The 27947-nt window shown below is 38.3% G+C and overlaps 1 protein-coding gene across 1 annotated transcript in view; it reads left to right on the top strand.

Moving 5' to 3' along the window:
* NALCN (sodium leak channel, non-selective) overlaps positions 1-27947 on the top strand; it is a gene marked incomplete at its 3' end in the record, with an annotated part of 335842 nt that overhangs the window by 171631 nt on the left and 136264 nt on the right. Inside the window, exon 13 of the mRNA XM_064371774.1 lies at positions 2023-2214. Coding sequence (XP_064227844.1) covers positions 2023-2214 — 192 coding nt within the window. The remainder of the gene's footprint in view (positions 1-2022; positions 2215-27947) is intronic.

The following is a 27947-nucleotide window of genomic DNA, read 5'->3' as shown; positions in this document are numbered from 1 at the left end:
TTAATATATCTGAATTTCAGAGTTATAATCAGTGGTGTGTTATACTTTAATTGGCAGCATTTTTTTCTTTCTTAGAGCTACATATAAAATTCATGACATCTTAGACTTAATGAAAAGTTGTATTTTTCACACTATATACTTCAGCTTTTAATAATGTACCAATTTATACATATTAATCATAGAAATATGTCTTTGAAAGCTGTGTATTTGTTTTATACTCTTTGTAATGGTAGCCATTTAATTGTATTTGTCCAACACAAAGTTTGGCACATAGTAACCAATCAATATTTGTTAAACAAATGAGTGAATAGATTTGTAATTAATTACATGTTTTTTTGCAAATGTATGTATGCAAAACATCTAAATATAGCTGCATATATTTAGATGTATATGTGTGTGTATGTATATACACAGTCATGCATCACTTAATAGCAGAGATACATTCTAAGAAATGCGTTGTTAGGCAATTTTGTTGTGGTGCAATTATAAAGTTTACTAACACAAACCTAGATGTATACCCTACTATATACCTAGGCTGTATGGTATGGCCTATTGCTCCTAGGCTACAAACCTGTACAGTGTATGACTTCATTGAATACTGTAGGCAATTGTCATGCAATGGTATTTGTGTATCTAAACGTAGATAAATATAGAAAAGGTACAGTCTCAGAGGACCACCATCCCATATATGGCCCATACTTGACTAAAAAGTCATTATGCAAAGCATAACTAAAATATATGTAAATATATACACACATATATGTATAGAATAGTTAAGTGCCTGTAACAAAGAATCCAAAAATACAAAGCTTACATAAAACAGAAGTTTGTTTCTCAGCAGCAGTTGGTGGGTATTCAGGAAAAGCACGTGGCTGTGCCCCTCGTGATCACCCAGCCTGCTGGGTTGGGCAACACCTGTTATATTCTACGCAGGCCTTCTATTTCTGGTCCAAAGGGACTACTCTATTTGTTTCCATTTCTAGGCAAGAAGATGGTATTTTAAAAAGGATCCAGGGAAAGTTTGACTTAATGCATCGAAACTTAGGTGAATCATATCCTCTCACATTCCGTAGGTATGAACCCAGTCCACTCGAGATACCCAGCTACAAGGGAGACCGTAATGTGTAGGCTGTAACCCAGGCAGCCACTTGCGAGGTTAAAATCTGGAAAGTTCTGTTTTTAAAGGAGGAAGGAGAAAATGGATATTGGGGTGCTAATCTCAGTAAGAAGTAAAGATTCTTGACAAAAGTTTGCTTCTTTTTCCATTTCCTTATGATTTTCTAATAATACCTAGGAACATATTTTATGAGGCAATGAATATAACTAATACAGGTTGAGTATTTGTATCCCAAATGCTTGGGACCAGAAGTATTTTGGCTTTCAATGTTTGTCAGATTTTGGAATATTTGTATATATATGCATAAGAGATATCCTGGGAATGGGACCCACGTCTAAATACAAAACTTGTTTATGTTCTATAAACACCTCAAATACATTCCCTGGAGGTAGTTGTATACAATATTCTTAATAGATTTTTATGCATGAAACAAAGTTTATATACATTGAGACATCATAAAACAAAGGTGTTGGGTGTAGAATTTTTCACTTGTGGCCTCATATCAGCACTCAAAAAGTTTCAAATTTTGGTGCATTTTGTGTTTTGAATTTTCAGATTAGGTTTGCTCAACTTGCATTGAATTAAAGGTTTCCTTGCATATTTGAACATTAGAAAAATATTTTTATTTCAACAATGTGTACTAGTTAATATCATTTTTTGCAATCATATAATATGTTAAAACAGTTCATCCATTCCTTTGAGATTTATTGAGTTCTTGTTATGTGGCAGGCACTGAGCTAGACCAATAACTTGGTTACTATATTATTTTTAGTCACTAGATGTCCAAATGGAGAGGTATTATTTTTATAAAGCACTGTAAAATGATATTTTAGTATGAACATATTTAAGATTCAGTGTCAATAAATGATCATTGTGTAAATAAATGTTTCTCTCTCCCATGATAGGTTCTCCGAGTAGTTCGGCTGATTAAGATTTCACCTGCATTAGAAGACTTTGTGTACAAGATATTCGGACCTGGAAAAAAGCTTGGGAGTTTGGTTGTATTTACTGCCAGCCTCTTGATTGTTATGTCAGCAATTAGTTTGCAGATGTTCTGCTTTGTCGAAGAACTGGACAGATTTACGACGTTTCCAAGGGTAAGAATTTTAAAAATGCAGTAAGTTAAATTCATTGTTCTTATTTTAGTAATAATGATTAACATCAAAGTAATTTCACTTTAGCAGTGGCTCAGAAGCATTGTCCTATTTTTGATAACTTGGGATAATTAGATTTTAATATTTAAAATTGTCTCTTCAGCAGGTGTTTGAGCCCATTTTCAGCATTGTCAGATTATATATCAATTCTAAAATTCTGGAAATAATCTAATACAGTTAGATGCTGAAACCTGAAAGCTAGGGTTCTTAGCACCTATAAATTAAAATACATAATTTTAAAATAAAGTTTGCATTTTTGTATTCAAGAGAGTTAACATTTTAATGTTTTATAGTTTACATATTTTTATGTTGGGCAGAATCTAGAAGGAAGCTTTTGGTTTTCAATAAAATAAAATTCATAGGCTCTTCAGATTTGAAATGTCTTTCAGCTTTCTCATTAGAATTCACTTAGGCTAAAAACAAAGTTAGAAATCAATTGATCCATAAACAAAGCTCATGTAGGAGATAACAGCTCCTAACCAGAAGGACCTTGACATTTAACTCCATGTGGACTTAGAAAAATAAAAAAAAATACAATGACCAAGACAGAGAATGTATATATTTTTACCCTATGTTAAAATAGTAAGGCCAATTATACGGTGTATTAGTCCATTCTCACACTGTTGATAAAGACATACATGAAGAAACTGGGTAATTTGTAAAGAAAAAGAGGTTTAATGGACTCAATGTTCCACGTGGCTGGGGAGGTCTCACAATCATGATGGAAGGCAAAAGTCACATCTTACTTGGCGGCATGCAGGAGAGAATGAGAACCAAGCGAAAGGGGAAACCTCTTATTAAACCATCAGATCTCATGAGACTTATTCACTACCAGGAGATCAGTATAGGGGAAGCCACCCCCATGATTCAGTTATCTCCCACTTGGTCCCTTCCACAACACGTGGGAGTTATGGGAGCTATAATTCAAGATGACATTTGGGTGGGGACATAGCCAAACCATATCATATGGAAAGAATAATATTGGGGTAAAAACAGCATATTTTTTAAAAATTAAGCTTTGACAGCAAAAGGGTCTATATTTTTAATAGATGGCTTAGCTTTACTCTAGGGATTTTTCTTTTAATCCTGTGCTAAATTTACTATTTGAGCTACCAGTGTTGGAATTCATCCCTTTATAATGCAGATTCTTCATTCATGTGCTGCCAACCATTTGTCCACTGTAAGGCTATGGGTACTGCCTTCTCCCACCTCTGCAGGAACCTTTGCCATCATCCTCTTTATCACTCATCTCCAAACTCACCATCTACTTGCCTTCTCTCATCAGCATTTGAACAGCGTATGTAAATGCACCTGAAAGCAATAACTCAATTTATTTCTTGCCAGACACACCTGAATGTATGTTTCTAGCCAGGGAATCTGGGAGTGACCTTTAAAGACTCTCTAAAGTGTCTGGTCATTTAGGCGATCACGGGGACATCAGTTCTTAAGGAATTCTCAGTTGAGGGGAGGAACCAGTAGGTGAGCACAGGGCACCAGAGGCCTTGATGAAGGCAGATACCAGGTGCTCTGGGGACCCAGAGGCAAGACCCATTCCCAGGCACAGAAAAGTCCAAGAAGGCTTGTAGGAACAGGTGGCTCCAACAGCTAGATGTAACCAAAGGAAGTGCAAGGGAACAGATTCCTGTCACAGTGACAGCATGTACTAAATGTCTGGGGTGAGCAAATTTTTGTTCCAGAACTTAGAGAGCAAGAACCATCAATAGTAAGAGGAGGATAGAAGGCCAAGGAACTTTGAAGTCAGTTGAAAGTGTGATCGTGTTTGTCATACCAAACTCCTATCAACTCCGGTAGGGCAGGTACCAGGTGCAAGAGATTGAAGAAGAGACCCAGAGCCAGCATACTGGACATGGGGTTTTATTGAGGGCTTACATACAGGGGAGGGAGTCCAATGGTGGCTGTCTGGGCAGGAGAACTGGAACTGCTTACAAAAATGCAATTTACATAACATTTTTACTTAGCACACTGCCCCATCAACATCCACCTGGAAATTTTAATTCACCCCAGGCTCGGGGCCCCAATTCCCTGTATAATCAGTGTTCCACGGGGTGAGATGGGGGCTCAGATGTTCCTCATAGACGAGGAGCCAATCTCCACGTTGGCCACTCCCAGATTCCCTAGCTCAGAACACACATTCAGGTGTGTCTGGCAAGAAGGGTCATTCTTGGGGTATGCGCGAGTTACTGCTTTCAGGTGCACTTACTGTTTAAATGCTGATGAGTGAGGGCAAGTAGATGGTGAAGCTGGAGATGAGTGAGATGAGGAGGATGATGGCAGAGGTTCCCGCAGAGGTGGGGAAAGGCAGTACCCACATCCTGAGGACAAAGATCAGCCTTAGACAAGTGTTGAGCTGCCAGGTGTCAAGGTGATCCTCAGCACAGCAAGCCAAGCTGAAAGTTACAATCAAGCCTGTCTTCCCCGACTGCAATAGTGCAGGCAGGAGGCAAAGGTAGGCACAGCTCTCCAGCTCTTCAGCAAACGGAGGTGTTGGTTAAGGGTTGGGTGGATCAGCACGCGTAGGGGAGGGAGGTCTCTTTTCCTTGCTAAACTGTCCTGAACAAAAGTCTCCAGCCGCTCCTGCACCCAGGGAGGGGAAGCATAAGGAAGGAAGGGATAGGAGTAGAAAGGAATGGAGCCAGCATTGAGGAAGGTGCCTCAGCTGGGCCCTGATCAGGAGGCTTCTACACGGAGGCACCTGGTCTGGGACTGCAGCTATGGCCATGAGCCCAGCTGGCCTTGCAGGGTGGGGCTGAGTCATAAAGTGCAGGTCCCTCCAGAAATGCCAGTGCCCTGGTCATGCACCATGTCTAGGGTGGGGAGGGGAGTGGTCACCTGAGAGGTCTCCCATTGCCTGTGATCAGGCCTGAAGGATCACACATAAGATTTTGGCCAGGAGCAGGAATCCTGGACAGGAGGCTGGAGGGAGGAAAGCCATGATGATAGCCATGTCATTAGGCTACCTTCTCTGGGTCTGCCCCTTTCACTGGGTAGATAAAAAGAGAAGCTGGCCATCATTTCCATGGGAACATGGGGATTGTTATGTGGTTCATGAAGATTGCTATTGTAACAGTTAAAGAGGAAAGAAACATGAAAAGCAGCTCAATAGTCAAAGACAGGTTTATTTTGGAGAAATAAACTTGAGACGGGCTTCTGGCCGATTTTGGTCAGGAGCATTCTCTCTTACAGACTAAGGGCATTTAAAGGTTTAGGCAGTGGGGAGCTTATTGAGGTTTGGAATATTTCTATGTGAGGGAATGTTTATTACGGGGTTGGAATGTCTCTGGTTGCAGGGGCGGCTATCTCAGGGCTGGAATGTATCTGGTAGGAGGGGGTTTTATCTTAGGGTTGGAATGTTTCTGGTTATGCTGACATTAACCATTAGGCTGATGTTTAGGGGCTAGATTTTGGTGTTTTTTTAATCAAGGGGAACTAAAAAAGGTGGTGTTTGTCCAAGGTGATGACACTCCTGCTCTGTCAATCTAGTCCCTACAGTTATAAACAGGAAGAGGGGTGGCATGTCTTTCTGGCTACTTCCTGCTGGGGGTGAAGGGTCAGAGAGTTCTTTGGTCTCTGATTGTAGGAGTAATGCCATCTGAAGATTTTTTGGGTAATTGTTTGTGAGATGGCCATGATCCCGTCAGTTAAAGTATCTTTGAAAAAGGTTGATTAAGCAGGGTAAGCACATCAGTCCTAGGCATATTATTGGCCCAGGAGTGGGATGGTCCATGTTAGGATTTTGTTTCTAAACCCAAGAATTTATTTTGTTGTTTTGATATTCATTTAGCTTTTTAGCCTTGAAGTTTTTCAGCAGCCTCTCTTACTAGGCCCGAGTGACTGAGATAGAAGCAATATTCCTCAACCAATGAGAGGCAGAGGCCCCCTTTTTCCACTGTTATAAGAATTGATCCCAGTCTATTTTGGAGGAATACTCTAGCCAAGGAGTCTAGTTGGTCTTGGACTCTTAGAAGGCTTTGAGCTGTATCTTCTAATGAATCCTGTAGTTCTGTTGAAAAGCGTTAAAGTATGTTAAGGAGTTGGCCAATCTGCCTGCTCTTAATCCAATCCCAGAGGTTATTCATAAGGCAGGCATTAAAGGAATGACTTGGATGGCCCTCCTTTTTCTAACATATTGGATGGATGGAACCGGTAAAGACTGATCAGGAGAAACTAGTCCAATGGAGGGAGAAAAATAAACGAGGATACAGGTTTCGGTCCTGTTGGTGGGAAGACGAAGCTATGTGTTGGTACCACACAAAAACAACAAGCCTTTGTCATGAATATAGGTGGAGATATGGAAAGAAAATAAGCAAATTAAAGATGGGGTGTCTTTTCTTTCCTGTGGTTCATTACTCCAGGTGGACAAGGAGCAGGCTAGGGAGACCCCGCTATGGAAGAGATACAGGAAGAGTTATTTTTTATACCTTGAATGAGATTGGATGTTGCACCATTGATATTGAGCCATGGAAAAAAGTGTGCACTGGGGGGCGAACAAGTTAGGCTGGAGGCATTGGTTGAGGGAAAGGCTACAAAACAAGCAGGTTGCAGAAATGCTCCGTTTGCTTCAGGTGATATTTGGTAGTCAATCTGGTTACTCTGAGGGTCAGAGGGGTGTTTAACAATGATAGTGTGGTTGCATTGGTTAGATGTTAAGGACCCTCCAGGGAAATTTCCCTCAAGGCTGAAAAGCAAAGTGAGGCTTGTTGTAAGAGTGGGGTGTGTTTAGTTATGGGCCCTTCAAAGGGAGAGTCTTAAGGCTTAAGGTGTTCTAGGGAGTTGTAGTAGGTTTGAAATAATTTGTTTGCCCAGTTGAACCTGGAAGTGAGATAATCGCCGAACAGGGTATCAGCTCCTTCAAAAACAGAAGCTCCTTTTTGGAGTTTATAAGTTAGGATTATGTTTCCTGTTAAAAGGTGATGAAGGGGTGTAGGAGGGGCCATGTAAGCTGAGGAAGACGGCGATAAGCATATTGAGCCCTCCAGGAGCAAAGGAAGAGCTAGCTAGCTTGCAGCAAGAGCTATTGTGTAAGTTTTATAGAGCGTTCTAGTTTGAGAGCAGTGAGGAGTGGTTTTACTGGTGAGGTTGATGTCTTTAGGGAAATTATATTGAAAGAAACAAGCAAAAAGAGAAAAAAGTTATTTGGGTAGTAGTAAGGTCCTGGAAAGTTCCTTGAAGCCATAGGTCCCATAGAACAGTAAGAAGCTGATCAGGATGTATAATGGGACCTTTGTAAGGGTACCACTGAAGGTCTGTAACAAGGTTGGTTAGCAAACCTGAAACTTTGGGAGAGAAAGAGACATAAGAGGCTTATGTGGATTTCTCCTCCTTTCCTACAGGACTCAGGTGAGATAAAGGGAAGTGGGTCCTTCAGAGATACAAGAGAAGGCTAAAGGGGTTTTAGATGTGGTTGCTTGGGTATGTAGTGAAGGGAAATCTGTTTTCTTGAGAGAAGTATAATGAAACCAGTTGGGGAGTCCCTGGAGTTTTGCTGCCATGGGTGTAGTAAGGATGATCTGGTAAGGTCCCTTCCATTCAGATGTGAGGGGGGAATTGCAGGTAGGATTGGAACCTTTCAGAACTCATCTCCTGGCTGTAGGAAGGGATTAGAGGAGTCTGTGATGAGTTGTGGCAGGTATTTGTCAGCATATTCCCAAATGAAATGGCAGATGATATGTAGAAGAAGGGAAACAAGAGGGTTAGTAGTGATGCGGCTTGACCCTGAGGTGGAGCAAAAGGGGCCAGTGGTCTCCCATACACGAGCTCAAAGGGGCTGAGTGTTAAAGGTTTACATGAGAGCGCCTGAATTTTTAGAAGGGCTAAAGGCAAAAGTGTAACCCAGCCTTTATGTGTCTGGAGTACCTGCCGAGGGTGTCTTTGGAATGCCATTCATTTTCAACCTTTCCTGAAGATTGAGGTCGATAGGGGATGTGTAGCTTCCAGGCAACTTGTAGGGGCTTGTGCAAGTGTTTGAGTGATTTGAGAAGTGAATCCAGGGCCGTTATCAGATTGAAAATAAAGAGGCACCCCAAACCTGGGGATGATTTGTGTTATTAATTTGGAAATGACACTAGAAGCTCATTTGTTGGTTGGAGAAAAGCCTCAACCCATCTCAAAAAGGTATCAACCAAAACTAAAAGAAATCAAACCCTTTTTGCTGGGAGCACATGGGTAAAATCAATTTGCCAATCCTGTCCTGGAAGGTGTTCCCTGGCTTGATGCATTGGGAAAGATGAGGGTCTAGTGTTGGAATGGGGTGAAGCTTTCTGGCAAATAGAGCATTAATGGGAAATGGGTTTTAACTCTTCCTTTATAGCTGGGGTTATGTGTATATGGGAACTTAAGAAATGTTGTAGAGGGGAATGGCTAGTGTGGAAGAGGGATGGATGTCTCGTAGAACTGTTTTTTTCAGGGTCAGTATGTATGAACCAGTATGCTGGGGTCAAATTGTGCCCCCGCCGCGATTAGTTGTTGTGCTGGTGTTCTGGATAAAGAGAGGGGATATGTTGGATGAAGGGAAATAAGTATTGGGGAACTGGGTGATTGGTTGGGGCATGTTTTGCCCCATAGTAGCCTCATGGTTCCCTAAAGAAATGTAGTTTTTGTCTGATTGATGTCCTTTGCAATGGATAACTATAACCTTTTCTAGAGGTAGAGCTACCTTTAATAGATGATGGGTGAGTTTTCCATTAATGATAGGGATTCTCTTAGCTGTAAGATAGCCCCGTTCACTCCAAATTTGGGCATTGGAATGAATGATGTTATAGGCATATTTAAAATCGGTATATATATTAACTTGTGTGTTTTTTGCTAGGGTTAATGCTCTTATTAGGGCAACTACTTCTGCTTGTTGGGTGGATGTGCCCAAAGGCAAAGGGGCAGCCTCTATGACTCTTCTAGATGGGAGAGATTGGGGATCATAATGATATCCCTCAATGATGGCATATCCTGCTTGGAGGGGAGGGTTTCTTGATGCACTGCCATCTATAAACAAATATGGGGCTCCCTTTATGTGAGTGGAAGATGGTGAAACATAGAGAACTTTCAGTTAGATCACAGCATGAGTATTGTTCAGAGTCTAAAATCAGTGTTGAAGGTAGAGAGTAGCAGGATTAGGTGATGAGCATCTATGAAGGGAAATAGAGGGTTGAAGGAAGATTGAATGTAGGGCTTACATGCAAGAGGATGAGATGGGGGTGAGCGCCTTATGGCTGATCATATCTTGTAGACTGTGAGAAGAAAATACCTGAAGGGGTTTGTAGAACATGAGTTTTTGTGCCTCAGGGATAGTTAGAGAGGCTATGGCCAAAATTTTTAGGCAAAGAGGCCAGCTTTTATAAATGGAGTCTAGTTGTTTTAAAAAATATGCCACTAGTTGAAAGGAGTCTCCCATAGGTTGGGCTAATAGTCCAAGAGACTGATTATGAGCACTGTGTAAATATAGATGAAAAGGTCTTAGGTTTGGAAGGCCTAGAGCAGGGGCCTGTAATAAGACACGTTTTAAGTAACAGAAAGCATGATAAAGATCTGGGGTGGGAGTGGGTGGTTGGTCAAGATTTCCTTTTGTGTGTTCATAAAGGGGTTTAGCAATAATGGCAAAGTTTGTTATCCATAATCAGAAATACCTCACTAACCTGAGGAAGGAAAGCAAGTCCTTTTTTGTTTTCAGAAATGGGATTTGTTGAACACCTTGCTTTCGTGCCAGTGGAATTTCTCAGGTATTTGGAGTTACAAACAGTCCTAGGTATTTAACTTTTGGAGATATTAACTGGGCCTTCCTTTTGGACACCCAGTACCCGCATCCAACCAAAAAAATTAAAAACTTGTTGGTGTGTTGAATATAATAGTCTAGAAAGGGACTGCAAAGGAATAAATTGTTCACATATTGCAGCAAAACGCTGGGTTGTAGAGATAGTGGGAGAGGTCTAATTGAAGTGACTGACTGAAATAGTGAGGGCTGCCTCTAAACTCCTGGGGAAAGACAGTCCAGATGAGTTGTTGGGAGTAGCTTATGTCAGCATCAGTCCAAATGAAACCATAAAGGTTTTGAGAGGAGGGATGTAGAGGGATAGTAAAAAAGGCATCTTTGAGGTCAAATACATAGAAATGGCTAGTGTTGGGAGGAATTCATGATAGGAAGGTATAGGGTGTAGGGTAGAAGGTGTCTGCTTCTGTTCTAGGTGTTTCCAGAAAAAAGACAGAGACCCAGAATCTTCTTTCTAAAGAGAATGGTTAAGCTGAGAAGAAACTGGGTGTCCCCAGGATTTGTTCTAGCTTAATCTTACTGGTCCTCCAAGGACCAGGACAGCCGACCTGAGTTTCCCAGGTACCATGAGAAAGCAAGGAGAAGGGAGATCTTACCAGTCAGCTGAATTAGTGTCCAATGTTGGATGTTCCAGTGGAATTGGCAAAGGGCCTCCCAGACTGGAGCCGTGTGAGGAAGAGAGAGAGGGAGCAGGGGTTAGAGAGCAAATAACCATTGCAGGTGATCAGAGTGGATTCCTGAGACCTGAGGGTATTGAGAGCCAACCAGAGAGTAGCCCTGGCCTGAGCCTCACAGTCCCCTTCAGATTAGTTGTCTTTCTTATGTATCTCTCTCAAAAAGTGAAGTGAGAGAAAAGACAGGGCAGGTGACCAGAGACCCTCTGGATCCAGGAGTTAGGTTGGGACGAGCTGCCACTGCCCACTGCTTCCTGGGCTGCAAGAGAGCCTCTGTCCCTAACACCTGTTCCAGGTTTTGGCACAAAATAAAAGAGTCAAAGAAAGAGGAAAGAAACACAAAAGGCAGCTCAGTAGTCAATGACAGGTTTATTTTGGAGAGTAAACCTGAGAGAGTCCTCTGGCCAATTTTGGTCAGGAGTGTTCTCTCTTACAGACTAAGGGCATTTAAGGGTTTTAGAAGGAGGGAGCTTATCTCATGTTTAGAATGTTTCTCTGTGAGGGAAAGTTTATTGTGGGGTTGAAATATCTCTGGTTGGAGGGGAGGCTGTCTCGGGGTTGGCATGTTTCTGGTCAGAGTGGGGTTTATCTTAGGGTTTCTGGTTTTGCTGACATTAACCATTAGGCTGATGTTTCAAGGATGGATTTAAGCAGTTTATTAATCAAGGGAAACTTAAAGTGGTGTTGTTTGTCCAAAATGGCGATCTCCTGCTCTGGCAGTTATCATGGTTCATCGGTTTAATACAGCACAGGTGATTGAAAGCCCACCACAAGTCATCCATTGTTCTAGGCCTGGGAAATCCTAAAAGAAAAATATAACCCCAGTTCTGTTCTGTACTTACATAATCTCAATTTCATATCTTGTGTTCATCTTCAACATTTCCTCTCATTTTACCCCACCAATTTTATATTTTTCTTACCCAAAACCTTTTAAAGCAAGATAGTTTTGGAGTCCAGAATTTTTCAGATACTAGAAGGGTTACACCACCCACCTCCAGAGTCATATGAATCAGTACCCTGCAATCAACACATTGATATTTCAATAGCAAAACACCCATCTTCAGAACAAAAAAGGAAAAGGCAATGAATAAGTCTTGGGTCAGATTAGATTTTGCTACTAAATGTACTACAAGAAAAAAAAAAAAAAGGACCTTTAAGTATTTTCAGAAATTTTTCAGTTTTGAAGTTGTGAATAAAGGCTGTAGGCCTCTATTTTTTAAAAAAATGCATTTAAGGGTCTGCACTTCTGTCACTACAAGTCTGATTTTGCATCAGTGCCCCATTGCTTTTTAGCTATAGATACTGGGCAAATCATTCTTTACACTTTTATTTTTCACATTCAAGATATGAGCAGAAATTTGTTTTTTTCTTCTGCGTTGTTTATTAAATAATATACAAAGACAACACAACTGAGCTTAGAAGGCGTTTTTTAAAAGGCTAGATGTAATTTATTTGAAATTGGTAATATTATTTATATAAATGACAAGGCTGCTTTTTAGATTCATTCCTGACTTAGCCCCTCTATACTTGCTCTATTTTCCAGCCATAATAGTAATCAAGTAGCGTTACATTTTCAGATCTCCAATTACTCAATTGCGCCATTTTGCCTGATTACTTTGACCATCTTAATGAAAGCATCTTGGCAGCTCCCAGGCCCCCTAATCAGTTATTCAGCAGCTGACAACAGTGACAGCCTGAACATGTTAAGTGACTACAAAGAGTAGATTTTTCCATGCACGTAAATGTAATTAAAGGTTAAATCCATGAAAAATAATAAAATTTTACAAGGAAATGCTAAAAAAAATTATAATACAAAAAGGGATCATTATCATGCCTAATCAAATAAAGCACCACCAATTGGTATACTTGCCTGATAGAAAATCATTCAGGAAAGATAATCAAAAACACATTCTCTTCAAGGCTAGATTTGTCTTCAGTCATCCCTGGGTCTCTTTTTCCCTCCCTTCTCTAGACATTATCCAGTTATTGAGAACTTAAGGTAGGTTGGTTAATTACAGTATTAGCCAAAGCACAGAACATGACCAGAAAAAATTTTCTGCAAGAAAAATCACATGATGTGTAGCAAAGTGAGGTCAAGACTTTAAAAATCAGTAGTGGTCTATGTTAGCTTGACTTGGGTCCAGGCCATCTTGGAGGCTGCCTACCAGCAACATTTATAGGGCTGTGGAATAGTGTGGGAAAATAAAGTGTGGAGGCACTTGGGAGGTTTAGGGAGGGCATTCACTCTGAATCTGTTTCAGCACTGTTTACCAGGTGTATAGTCTTGGGTGACACTTAATTTGTCTGAGCTTCATTTTTAAATTGGTAATGATGTCTATCAAACAGGCATTAAAAGCCCTACTTACAGATAATTAAAACTGAGGCTTGGAGAGCTTGCATAACCCACATAAAGCTACACAGCTGGACAGCTGGATTTGAAGTTGTCTACTGCTCCTACCAACTATTATCCATTAGGTCACTTGTAGCCAAGCAAACACACTAGAAAGTGTTTAATTAGGAAATATTTATTGAGTGCCAAGAATATAAATATTTTGTCAATCCGTACCTGGAAGGAAAGGCCTCTGGAATAGTTCATCACAAACTTCCCAGAGGACTTCAGGAAATCAAGAAAGGTAAATGACGTGTTAACATTTTGGGGCATAGCCTGTGAGTGTTAGGAATGATCATGTCAGGATCCCAAACCAGCACCTGCTATTCTCTGTCCCATGGCAGAAATAGCATTTGTCTAAGAAGATCCCACACATGAGACAGCTGAAACAATGTCCAACTGACAGCTTGTAAACAGATGTTTGAATGGAAAGTAACAATGCTGAACCAGCACAAACATCTGTCATCTTACATGCTCGATGAGGCTCAGCAAGCCGGATTCCTTTTCCCAGTATTGTTCATTCCTCCAGGATCCTCACTATCCCCCATCATTTCCCTTACCATATCCCATCAGAAATGTCTGCATAATTCTGTTGCAAACACTTTGGCTGCAAGTAACAGAAAATTTGATTCCAGCTGACTTTAAGAATAAGGAGATTTATTTCACAAAATTCAAGAGATTAGGTAGTTTTCAGGAAGTCAGGACTGGATCTTTCACTGAAACTCTATTGTTGTTTGAATTTTCAGTGTTCCCTCAAAAATGTGTGTTGAAATCCCAACTCCCAGAACCTTAAAATATAACCTTACTTGAAATAGAAGTGATCAAGTTAAAATGAAGTCATTAGGGTGGACTCTAATTCAGTATTCCAGTATGACTGATGCTTTTATGAAAAGGGAAAGGACACAGACAAACATGCGTAGGAGGAAGATGATGGAAAGACACACAGTGTCTTAGCCTGTTCTCACAGTGCTATAAAGAATTACCTGAGACTGGGCAATTACAAAGAAGAGAGGTTTAATTGCTCATGGTTCTGCAGGTTGTATAGGAAGCATCTGCTTGGCTTCTGGGGAGGCCACAGGAAACTTACAATCATGGCAGAAGAGAAGCAGGCAAGTCTTATATGGCTGGAGCAGAAAGAAAAGGGGAGGAGGTGCTACACACTTTTAAACAACCTGATTTCACAATGACTCACTATCATGAGAACATCAGTAAGAAGATAGTGTTTAACCAATCCTGAGAAACACCCCCATAATCTAATCACTCCCATGAGGCCCCACCTCCAACACTTGGGATTACAATTGAACATGAGATTTGGGTCAGATCTAAACTGTATTGCACAGGGATATGGCCATGGGGCTGGAATGACAGCTACAAACCAAGGAATGTCAAAGAATACTGGTAAACACCAGAAGCCAGAAGATGCAAGGGAAGATTGTTTCCCTAGAGCTGTCAGAGAGAGCACAGCACTGCCAACACCTTAATTTTAGACTTTCGGCCTCCGTAACTGTGAGACAATACATTTCTGTTGTTTTAAGCTACCAGGTTTGTGGGACTTTGTTCCAGCAGCCCCAGCAAACTCATACAGTTACCTCCATGGGTTGTCTTCCTATGTTAGCAAAATGGATGTGACATTTCCAGGCTTCCTGATGACTTCTAGAGGAATATGTGGGTCCTTTGTTCCCAGGCCTCCTCCTAGGACCAGGAAAACCTTTCCCACTATGATCCCTTTCCGCCCAGCAAACTTGCTGTCATCTCTCATTGGCAGGATTGGGTAACGGGGTCACTCCTAGAATTAAAATAACTAGCTTCGATTAATCACATGGGAAGAAATGGATGTTGTGAAGACAACCATTTGGGTCAGACCCAAAACCTGGACAAGATTTATCTCAGCTCTGTCTCCAAAGTTCCTATATTTCCCATGCAAACAGGGTTTGTAAATAGACATGTAGAAGAAAGAAAGCTGGTTCTTAATTCCTTTCACCAGAAACATCTGGACCCCAGATCCTTCCCAAGATGCCCAAAGCAGCTAGCATAGAGTCAGGCACAGAGTAGATCAGTGGGGTTTCCTGCTCTCCCTGTTTTTATGGTACTGGTCAGTTTCTATCACATACCATTGATGTTACACTGAGGTCTTACTGACTTCACTAGTCTACAGGTGTCTTGAGGTTGAGAGCATGTGCATTCCTTACACCCCCCAGAGCACTTAACACGTGGGATCTGTCAGCATCAGTAAGTAGAGTCAGAAAGGAAGACAGCTAGGACTGCATCCATATACAAGTCCAAGAGATGGAGAAGGGATGCTCAAATTCTTTTCAATGGAAAAAAATATATTATATTGATAGAATTGAATAAAATAACCTTGTCATCTCAAGCCAATAACTTTCTGTTCTAGTTTGGACCAAACAGCTACACTGCTAAATAGAAATAACAAGTAAGATCAAATTCTCCTGTAAGGCAATATGCAACAATTCCTGTTTTGTTGGGGTTAATATATTGTAGTATGAGTACAATTTAGATGAACTATTCATGCTGGAACAGCCTGTACAGGTCCTAAGACAGATTGGCATAAGCAAGAACAACCACCGTCTTTCTGTAACAAAAACAAATTGCATGATTTTCCATAATCGCCTAACAGAAGCTTACACGCAGCTTCAGAAAGGTTTTACTCAGTTTTCCCCTCCATTTATTATAGAAAGCAACTGCCTCTAAATTACTGGAATAAATGCAGTAAACATTCACTGTCCATCCTTAACCAGCTCTGTATCTGTATTCCTTCTAATTTCCCACTAAAACAATAAGTGGGCCTCATATGTTTTGCAGTTGTACAAATGGAGATAGTTTTTATTTCTAAATAATATATTATCTTCTATAACAAAAAGCACTTAAATTTTAGTATTTATTTAATACAAGTTTTCTTAATTTGTATTCTCTAAATGTTAATGACTTGCTCTATTGAATTTTCTCTTATAAAATATGTCCAAAAGAGTTACTGAACAACAGAAGCAACAAATGCTATAAAACATTCAATTACAGATTAACTTCCCTTTCCTCTTACCACCAAAATGACTAATCATGCATTCAGTGGTATTGAAGGAATTACCAAAAAATTTGAAGAAACAACTTGCTCCTTAATTTTTTAAATTATTTGTCAGATGTAGTTAGAGTGTATGACATTTTTAATAGAATCCAGGTTTATTTTGATATTTAAAACTATTAGTTCAATTAATATTGCTGAAATCTTTATCAGTTTTTGTTTTATTTTGTCTTTCACGCATTTTTAATTTTGTCACGAAATATTTGACTTGCAAAAAGATACAAAAAATAATAGAGCACACTCTTCTGTGGCCATACTCAACTCAGCAAGCACTAGATTAGCAATAGACCTGAAGTCCTTGGGTGTCCCTCCCTGATCACTCTCCTCTCACTCTCCCATAGAGAATCACTTTTCTGAATTTTATGTGTGTGGTATTAATTCATTTTTTATACTTTTAATGCATGTATGGACATCAACCGAAAATCACATCTTTTGCATAATTTAAACTTGCCTTATATGATTCATTCTGTATTTCTCCTGCTAATTGCTTTGATTGCTCGATATTATGAGATTTACCTAAATGAGTACATGGAGCTGTATTTGATTGTCATTACTGTATAAAAAAGAAACTATATATTACACATATAATGCATTCTGTATATAGATACAGCACAATTTTTTCATTCTCCTGTGTAGTAGGGAGATTCCAAGGTGTCCCCCATGATATCTGCCCCCTGGTATCCATACCCTGCATCATCCCCTACCCTTGGTTACTGGTAGGATTTTTTAATATGGTGTACTTTCACTTCTGTGAATAGATTGCTAATCATTTAATGTTGAGTCAGTCATAAATGGAGGTTGTCCTGGGTAGGCCTGACCTAATCAGAGGTACTGAACTTTACTTAAAGAGAGAGATTCAAAGCAAGAAAGGGTCTTCTGTTGGTTTTAGAGAAGTAAGCCACCATGTTGTGAAGTGCTATGTGGCCAAGACCCTGGCCAACAGCCATTAAGAAAGCAGAACTCTCAGCCCTACAACCCTAAGGAACAATCCTCTGATCATAACTCAAATGAGGTTGGAAAAAGACCCCAAGCTCCAGATGAGACCAAAGCCCAGCCAGCATCTTGATTTCCACCTTTTGAGACTCTGAGCTGAGAGCACAGTTGTGTTATACCATGCCCGCATTCTGACCTCCAAAAAATGTGAAATAACAAACGCGTGTTGTTTTAAGCTGCTGTGTTTGTGGCGATTTGTTACACATCAATGGAAAACTAATGCGACCAGGTGTGGGATGTTTGCTCCTAAATTTTGTAAATCCAAACAGTCCTGCTCTGAACATTTTTGCACATTGATTTGTGCACATGTGAGATAATTCTTTTTAGGGTATGTAGCTGGAAATAGCATTGCTCAGTCTTAGAATAAACATATCCTCGATTCTCATAGGTATTGATAAACTTTCATTTCAAAGTAGTTTTACCAGTTTATCTTAAGCTATCAGCAGTATATGAGAGTATTCTCTATACAACTCAGAAACACTTGGTACAGTCAAGCTTTATTTTGCTTGAAACATTTAGCTCTTCATTTGTCTGAATTGATTTTTGTGGCTGCTGTGAGAATTGAACAATTTTATTTCCATTTGGATAGACGATTGCCACAGTACCATTTATTGACCAATCTATTTATTCCCCATGATTCTGCAGTGCCATCTGTGTCATAATGTGGTTCCATACATGAGTACCCAGGTCAAGAAGCATAGGCTCTCTTGTCATCCCCTTTGCCATTGAATTTTCTTACTGGATCAACCTCCTCTCTGAGGGTTAAGACCAATAACTACGCAGCTTTGCTCAAGAATCTCAGTTAGCAGTCTCCTTTCAAGGGTCCTTAACATTGCACCTTGTATCTGACACAACATTAAAAACCAAAGTCTAGCAGAGATCAGAAATTCTCTAGAGAAACTGACTTTTCTTGATTCAAGCTACTTCTTAGCTTTGGGACCCTGGAGTTTTAAATTATTTTTTTGGACTATTTAACCTTTAAAAGGATTTCTTTTTTTTTTTTTGCATTTTATACAGAATTTCCTGAAGTTTTTGAATCATTTTTTTTATACAGAATGAGAAACTGAGGCTCACTAATAAATTTTTGAGAGGAAGAAAAAAAGCCCATGGACTCTCTTTCAGATGGACAGACTTCTTTAAAATAAGCACCATCTAGGGCAGACCATCCCAGTGTTGGTCTTTACCATCTGCAGCCTCACAGTCCTTTGCATTTGTTTGCATTGAGGATATTGTGTCCTTTTTGAATGTCATATCCTCAGCTTTACCCTAACCTATTCTTCCACAACAATGAAAATCATCTTTCACAAAATATCTGATATACCCATTTATGATGAAGATAAATAAATCATGTGCTTGGTTTTTTGTTCATCATTCTATCAACATTCTTTATGCAATGGAGCTAGAAAGCATACAGACATGAACAAAGGTACTCACTGCCATCTTTAACTACAGCATTGTCAAGAACCCAAGGAAGGACTGAAACAACTTATCCCATAGTAGAACACATAAGAAAGATCTCAAGTAAGCCAAAAGGTGACATATGCTACAATGGATGTACTCAGTTCTAAAGTAATAGCAAAGACTTTTGGGAGAGTATTTTAAAATTCTGAGAACTTACTGTGTGCCTAGTGCTTCCAAATATCAGCTCACTTAATAAGAAAATATTGCTTCCAGGTAAGGAGGTCTGCAGAACTTTATGAAGATTTGTCTTTAAGGATGCATATAATTTCAACAGACAGGGATTTGGGTCATGGCATTAGATGAAGGCATTCCATATAAGGAAAACCAAATGAGTAAATCAGAGACATGGAGTATCATAGGCATGGAGGGACATATGACCAAAGGATGGCAGTGGCAATGGGAAACCAGACATGGAGGGTCTACAGTGGTTGGAATTGTGACACAAGGGGGCCTTTGAAGATTTTTTACTCTTTTTTCTTATTTTATTTTTCCTGGAGAAAAGAAATAGCAGAAGAGCTATTTTGAGGAAGGTTATACTGGAAGAAATGTTATTTCTCTGAGGAGGTATTTTCATTGAACAAAATTCAATTGTATTGATGAAAGACAAAAATTTATGATCAGTTGATAAATTTCAGGTATCTTTGGAGGTATTTTTGTATTTTTTCTGTGAGGCTATTTCTGTCAAATGTTTCACAGTCTCACAAAACTGAGTCTCATCTGAAGCTTTAGGTCAAATTGTTATCCATGCCTGAGCATGACTCTGCAATAGAAACTAACAATTTGGCTTAAAGTGATACCGTGATATACAGTTTATTATAATTGTCTGCCACCCACCCCCCAAAAAACTGCAAAATTAACTTTCTTTATTTCCTTTCTACTATAACATTAGGGTTTTTTCCTTGCTCCTGTTTGAATTTATTTTTGTGGTGACTCATCAGTGGCATAATGATAAAAATGATAAAATAATATCCTGTGTACTTCCTTTTAGAGGATGAATCATATAAAGATGGCCATCTTTTCCTGCTGTTGGATATTAACATCATTGGTCCACTGAACCACAGTGATCAGAATTATGACTTTCCTTAAATAAAGCATCCGTTTCCTACCCCGAAACCTAGAAGTGTGCTCTTTCGGGGAGAACTTATTTTTGCACCTCATCTTATTTTGATAATTTTCCACCAATCATCTTATTTGCAATTTCCCAACTATTTAATTGCCATCTTACATTAATATTACTTTAATCAGTCTGTTGCATTGTTCTAACTTTAAAAATAAATGAAAGTCATTAATGAAAAGTATTGTCTCATTCAGTCACAATGAGCTTCCACAAGCATGTTTTCAGTGATGAAAACATGACTGTGTTATTAAATATTTTGTTGAGTCTTGCCTACAAAAAGAGGGCAGTTAGTACATTTGTTTGTGTTTGCATGCCTTATAGCTCCACTGCATAAAGAATGTTGTTGGAATTTTCAACAACAAAACAGGCACATGGTTTATGTAGTCTGATCTACAAAAAATACAATCTGTAGTGAGACTCTATTGTCAGTCATTCATACCTACCCACGATTTCCCATCAATAAAACAAGAAAATAATATATAACTTAGAGGATTGGTAGGAGGGTTAAAGGAAGTAATAGATGCAAAGTATTTAGCACTGCACCTATCATGTAAACAGGAACTTAATGAGTAGTAGCAGTTGTTCTTCTTAAAGGCATGGAAAGCCAATGTCTTAGCATGGCATGCTGAATTACTGGCAGCACTCAGGTAGCCCAACATTCAAGGGTAAATGACTCGAGAATTAACAGAATGGTGGGCACTCAGTTTTCTGTGTTGTATAGAAAGTTTAAAATTTTTAAAATAGTCCCCAGTTCCAGTTTAGAAGATACTTTTTAATCAGTCTTTTGCAACTGTGCAGAAAAATGAAAAAGGTAAAAAAGTCATATTACAGAAAAATAAGACAAACTGACAAGTTATTGCCAGAAGATAGCTTATTATTAACTATTACATGCATGGAACTCAACAGAGACCATTCAACCAATGATATGTATATTCATTCTTTCTCTTGGATATACACACTTCTCGGATGTAAGACCCAGAGCCTTAGTGTGCCAGAAGACTAAGATGCCTACCTCTGCAAAGGACCGTCTCTAACATTTTTTCTAGGAATCAATGTTGAAATCTTAATTTCCAGGAAGCATAATGGGATAAAGCATAATATGTGTACATGTGTGAGCATGCACCTGGCTGAGCACATGTGTGTGCAGATGGGAGTAGGGGAGCAGAGAAGGACCCCTAAGCAAATGGAAGCTAATGGGCTACATTCTATAATCTTATATTGTGCAATTAAAAAGGAAAAGCAGAGCAGGTGGGACCAGATACAGAAAGAATCTTAGTAGCTAATTAAATGGAGGTCTGCAGTATTGCTGCTGTGGTTTTTGCTGTAGCTTCTTTGTGTTGTTATTTTACTTTTCAGAATCCCAAAGAAAAAAGCAACAGGCAAAACATAAAAATTCCACCTCAGTCCAACAGAAATGTACTTGATAAATTTCTGTGAGAACTCTACAAAGTTGGCAATAAAGTATGCATGTTAATATGACCACCAGAAAGTGAATTCTGTTAACAGTCTAGACAATTGTCATATTTCCTGTCTCTTGGGATAATAAACCAGTCATTTCAAGTTGAGTAAAAAGAAGTAAAGCCAGTGGGATTATCCAAAGGTACAGCAAATGAAAGGAAAGGCAATACTACCTTGGAGAGTGAGGAAGAACGTTTTCCTGTATTATTCACTAGACAGAGATTATTATTGTCATAGTTCCTGCCAGTTCAACAATAAATAAAAATAAATGTTTATTTGACCTTGTTCTAACAGAATATAATGTGTTCATCAAGAATTATATCCAGATCAAATAAATTTAAACAAAATTTAAAATAATTAAAGAGAAAGTAAACAAATTAAGATGGAACCAAAATGGTACTCCAAAATCTAAAAAGCTCATCATGAGGACTTTCATGTTTCCCAGAGTCCTGGCACAAGTGTGACTAGTTATTCTAGACACTTTGATAGGCAAGTAAACATGTTTATGCAAGTTCTACAATGGTATGAGGTACAAACTAGTTCCTAGAGAAGCATAATTATTCCTGATCAAGTCCAGAAAGACATTTTTCTGGATGTTATGAATAGTAATAGTTACTGCATGTGATTGCTTTTTATGTGTGAAACTTTACAAGAACCTTGTAGAGAAATGGATGGATATACACAGAGAAAGAGGTGCACACACACATAGACATCACATATATCTAATATAATCCTCAAAACGACTTCATTAAGGAAAATTGTGAATGTTATAAAAAAGCAGTGAGGAACAGCACCAGAAATTGATGAGAACAACAACAAAATGTATAAGGCTACAACAATTAGAAGAATATGACTTAGGGTTCACAGAGAGATGAATGGGCAAACACGTACATATTCACCCCTTCTTGCATTGCTGTAAAGAAATACCTGAGACTGGGTAATTTCTAAAGCAAAGAGATTTAATTGGTGCACCATTCTCTAGGCCATACAGGAAGCATAGCACCAGCATCTGTTCCTCGTGAGGCCTCAGCAAGCTTCCAGTCATAGCAGAAGGTCAAAAGGGAGCAAGCGGTTTCACATGGCCAGAACAGAAACAAAAGAGAGAGAAGGAGGAGGTGCCAACTCTCGAACAACCAGATCTCTTGTGACTTTAGAGCTTAGAGCCAGAGCTCACTCATTATCATAGACAGCACCAAGCCATTCATGAGATATCTGCCTCCCCAACCGCCACTGCCATCCCCCCACACCCCACCTCAAACATCTCCCACCAGGCCCCACCTCCAAAACCAGGGATCACATTTCAACGTGGAATTTGGAAAGGGCAAACACCCAAGCCATAGCACCATATATTCACTCAAACAGCATGTAGCACAGTATCACAATGAATGATTAAAAGACTCATTAAATAAGTTGGGAATACTAAAGCCCTCACATACTATGTATCAAAATATTTTCTTGATGAATTAGAGCAAGGGTATTTAAAGAATGAAAATGTAGAGAATAAAAAGAAAAGAAAATCTTAATCTTGGATAGTCAAGGACCACCTAAGCCTAAGAGAATAAAATCAATTACAAAGAAGAATGAATTTGAATTTTTAAACAAGATTATTTCAAACAAGGTTATTTCAAAAATAACCACCATAAATACTTTTTAAGCAAAGGAAAATGTGAAATACAATCTTAACTTACCATTTTTGTCAGCAAGAAAAATGTCGAATGGACAAGATCTATTTGCTATATTTGGTTTTTGTTATCGACAATGCTCACTGCTGGCAAGAAAGCAAGCACAGATACTGTGATATATTTCATGTGGCGGTGAAAATTTGTGTAAGTTTTTTGGGAATTGATTTTTCATTATATAACAGGACACTAAAAAGCATTTTTATCCTTTGATCTTGTAATTGCATTTATAGAAATCTCTCCTAAGAAAATAACCTGAGATGCATACAAAGATTGATCTTCCAAAAAATGTTCTTTGTTGCATTACATAGTGTTATGAAAATTTTGAAACAATTTTCCTGTCCAACACTAGTAGAATGACTAAGTACATTTTGATATATAGTGGTTTATTATACGGTTATCAAAACTATATTTTTACAGGCTAATTAGTGCTTTAAGTCATGAGTGAGAGAAATGGTGCTGATAAAATATTTAAAAATGATAAACTATTTGCAGCTGAATTCAGTTTTGATTCAAGTACATTTATATGCCTAGAAACAAACTGAGAGAATGTTTAAATTATAAAACAAAATATGTATTTTTTTGTTTTTTTTTTATATATATATATCGTTTGAATTATTTTATTCATATATGTTGGTATTTTCAGATTTTTTACTATGAGTATCTTCTTTAAAAAATGGAGACAGGTAGGTTAATAAACCAATAGATATAAAATCTGAATTTATAGTTAAACATCAGTGAGAAAAAAACTTTTTTAAATGGCAAGTACATGAGCAGGTAAAGTTCTGAAAGAAAGAAAATACACACACACACACACACACACGCATACACACAAGGACATGCTAGTTATATTTACAATAAGACTAATTTAGGTTTTTGACTTGTAAAATGTTTTATTAAAGTCAAATAATTTCAATTAAGTATTCATAAACAGCTATCAAGTTTATTTTTAAAGTATTAAAGTACTAAATAAGCACTATTAGAAGTGTGGCTTTGAAATGTATGCCTGCAATAGAAAAGACTACGTCACTTTTGCTAAAGCTCTTTATTTGTAAACTTAATGAAGAGAAAGGAGAAATCAAAGTTGATTACACAAGATACTTTTCACATGATAAGAGTTAGATATAGGGAGGAAGGAAGGCAGGAATTGGGTGAGATTTTACAAAATCTCAGATTTGAGACTTTTAAAACTTAAGTATTGGGCATGAGGAAATGAGAGAGAAAATAGTAGTCACATTTCCACATTCGTAAAGAGAGGAATGATATCCAGGCAAATTCCATGTCTAAAGTGTGGTTTATTTTAATTTGCAAAACATAAACATTTCTCTGACCAAAGCTGCTTTCTATTTAAAGTTAAATAGAAAAATCTTATTCTTGAGCATAGTTATACAAATGGATAAGAGGACACAGTGAAGTTTCCTATGTAGGTTCTATGCTGTTTTCGTTACAGAGGTATTTTTAATTAATCTTCCATTTATTTTTATTTTTTTTTATTGCATTTTAGGTTTTGGGGTACATGTGAAGAACATGCAAGATTGTTGCATAGGTGCATACGTGGCAGTGTGATTTGCTGCCTTCCTCCCCTTCACCTGTATGTGGCATTTCTCCCCATGCTATCTCTCCCCAACTCCCCACCCCCCGCTGTCCCTCCCCGATTTCCCCCCAACAGACCCCAGTGTGTAGTGCTCCCCTCCCCTCCCTGTGTCCATGTGTTCTCATTGTTCAACACCCGCCTATGAGTGAGAACATGTGGTGTTTGATTTTGTGTTCTTGTGTCAGTTTGCTGAGAATGGTGGTTTCCAGGTTCATCCATGTCCCTACAAAGGATGCGAACTCATCATTTTTGATGGCTGCATAATATTCCGTGGTGTATATGTGCCACATTTTCCCTGTCCAGTCTATCATCGATGGGCATTTGGGTTGATTCCAGGTCTTTGCTATTGTAAACTGTGCTGCAATGAACATTCGTGTGCATGTGTCCTTATAGTAGAACGATTTACGATCCTTTGGATATATACCCAGTAATGGGATTGCTGGGTCAAATGGAATTTCTATTTCTAGGTCCTTGAGGAATCGCCACACTGTCTTCCACAATGGTTGAACTAATTTACACTCCCACCAACAGTGTAAAAGTGTTCCTATTTCTCCACATCCTCTCCAGCAGCTGTTGTCTCCAGATTTTTTAATGATCGCCATTCTAACTGGCGTGAGATGGTATCTCAATGTAGTTTTGATTTGCATTTCTCTAATGACCAGTGATGATGAGCATTTTTTCATATGCTTGTTGGCCTCATGTACGTCTTCTTTTGTAAAGTATCTGTTCATATCCTTCACCCACTTTTCAATGGGCTTGTTTGTTTTTTTCTAGTAAATCTGTTTTAGTTCGTTGTAAATTCTGGATATCAGCCCTTTGTCAGATGGGTAAGCTGCAAAAATTTTTTCCCATTCTGTTGGTTGCCGATTCACTCTAATGACTGCTTTTTTTGCCGTGCAGAAGCTGTGGAGTTTGATTAGGTCCCATTTGTCTATTTTGGCTTTTGTTGCCAATGCTTTTGGTGTTTTGGTCATGAAGTCCTTGCCTACGCCTATGTCCTAAATGGTACTGCCTAGGTTTTCTTCTAGGGTTTTTATGGTGTTAGGTCTTATGTTTAAGTCTTTAATCCATCTGGAGTTAATTTTAGTGTAAGAAACTGGACCCCTTCCGGACACCTTACACTAATCTTCCATTTAACAATGGGGCATACGTCTGCGTTTTTCAGAGCACTATTTTGTAGATATTAGTAAAATATCATTGTGCTGAAATGAAAATATCAATTTCATGTACAATTTTATAGCACATATTTGCCAATGAAATGCAAAACTTACATTACAAAAATTTAATATGGCTGATATTAGCAAAATCTCTTATTAAGAAATAGGTCATAAGTACTCCAAGAAACTTGACAGGCTAGTCTATGAAGAGCATTAATTCAAAAGTCCCCTATTTGCATAAATCTCCAGGTCTCATTTTCACAGCTGTTTGTTGTCAGCTAGACAGTTGCATTTCAAAATTATTTTAACATAATCAGTAGGAAGTATACCTTTCAACTAAAAATACCATGCTCTGCAAGAAAGATTGTTAGGGGTAAAACATAAGTTTATTGAGTTCATCTTGATATTTTTCCTTAATCTAAATATTTCTGATATGGGAACTTTAAGTCTTAAATTACTGAAATATTTTTATTATTACAATATATTTTGTAATTTTAGATTTGCATAAAAATATAAAGGTTATGTGTTGTTCATATGTAAAAATGTTAATGAGTACAGCTTATTTTAACAAAGAGTAAAAAATACTGATGATATCTATCTTTCATTAATCAGCCAAGCACAATATGGAGTGCCAGATATGTACCCAGGACTGTGCTAGAAAAAAAGAGGATTACAATTTTTAAATATTGCTGAGACTATGCATGTATATTGTTTGTTTTAGTAATTTTAATAATGGAAAGGGATCAGCAATTATTAGATCTTAAATGTCTTTTACCTGCAACACTCAAAAGGAGAGCAGGAAATTGAAGTCAAGGGATCTCAGCCTGGATACTGAGCAACACCGTTTGCTACCTGCAAGCTGGAGTTCTTCATTTAAACCCTGTGCACTCCAGCTCTCCATCTGCAATAGGGGTTATTATACCTACAATAATCACTTCACAGGGCTATTGCTAAGATTATATTAAATAATGGACAATTAACTACTGTGGGAACTGCAAAGCCCCACACAAATGTTAGTCCTGGTTCAGTGTCTGTTCTCATATCATTTAATCTTAGCTACAGTGAAATCCTAGGCGACTGCACAAATTCATGATCTTGTCCAGTTGTCATTTATGGTGTAATATGTAAAAGTTAACCCAAGCATAGCCAAGGAAAGAGACAATTGGACATACCTATGTATATTTTCATAGCTAGTGAAAAGATTTGCTGGTTTTTGCCAATGTGCTTCTGTTATTATTATTTTTTTTACTCCTGAAATTATATTTAAGTGTAGACTTTGCTTAAAGCAATTTGCTGCTGGAATAGGCATAATGCTCTGATGTCTTGCTTTGCTTCTAATTATGTTCAAGCTCATTTTGACATTTAAGGCCAATTACATTAGTCTAGATTCAGTAAGACTTTTCCTTAGTCATCTAAAATTTGAGCAATAAACAGCTATTTTCTCCTTTCTCTTTATTCATTTAAGTGGAATGCTTGGCAGCAAGCATATTTTGGGAATTGTAAAAGCAAAATAAATAATGTGGGCTCATTTTGAAAAAAAAAAGCAAAGAACTACTTGGTCTTTCTTGCCAACATAAGAGGCAGTCACAGAATTAATTGAAACCACCAGTTTCAACTTTATTTGCTTCTAAATCGCAAGGAATAAGGCACAATTATTTTAAAGATATATTGATATTTTCAGTGCTTCAGTTCTATTAACACAAAGGTAATTAATTTCAACAGATCTCTAATTTCAAAAGAGTTCAATATAGAGAGGGATATATAAACATAGCTACAAAAACTTTATCATTGAAAAGTCACTATTAATTAAACGCTCCAGAACAGGACCCTACACCAAAATTCAGTTAGTATTCCATTGTGTTTTAAGATCCAGTCACGTGATGACTTAAGACACAGAGCAAAGCACTTAATTTACTTGCCTCCTTGTTTTCAATCAATTTGCCAGCTCTGCAATTTTTATTGTTAATTCAATAGAAGATCCTGATGAGTAGACAACACCAAAGGGCAATTCCTAGCATCTATTAGTAACAAAGAAGTCATTGTAGCCTCTTTGTTTAACTTTTATAGGTAAGATCTGGTCTGGAAAAATATACTGGAAAGTATATCATAAAAAAAACAAAATTTTCCAATTGACTGCCATTACCCATTCTCAGTTAATAGATCATAGAATAGTAGACCTTCATAGCTGGAAGATATATAATGTATAATTCAGAGATGAAATAATGTCCTTGAAAACAGTGTCAAACTTTCAAAATTACATATCTAAAAGAAATTTCTTAAAAA

Source organism: Aotus nancymaae, unplaced genomic scaffold (genome assembly GCF_030222135.1).
Source record: "Aotus nancymaae isolate 86718 unplaced genomic scaffold, 86718_ANA_hifiasm-v0.15.2.pri h1tg000161l, whole genome shotgun sequence".
Taxonomy (NCBI): domain Eukaryota; kingdom Metazoa; phylum Chordata; class Mammalia; order Primates; family Aotidae; genus Aotus; species Aotus nancymaae.
Note: the sequence above shows the minus strand (reverse complement) of the source record. Positions and strands in the feature narration are given on the sequence as shown.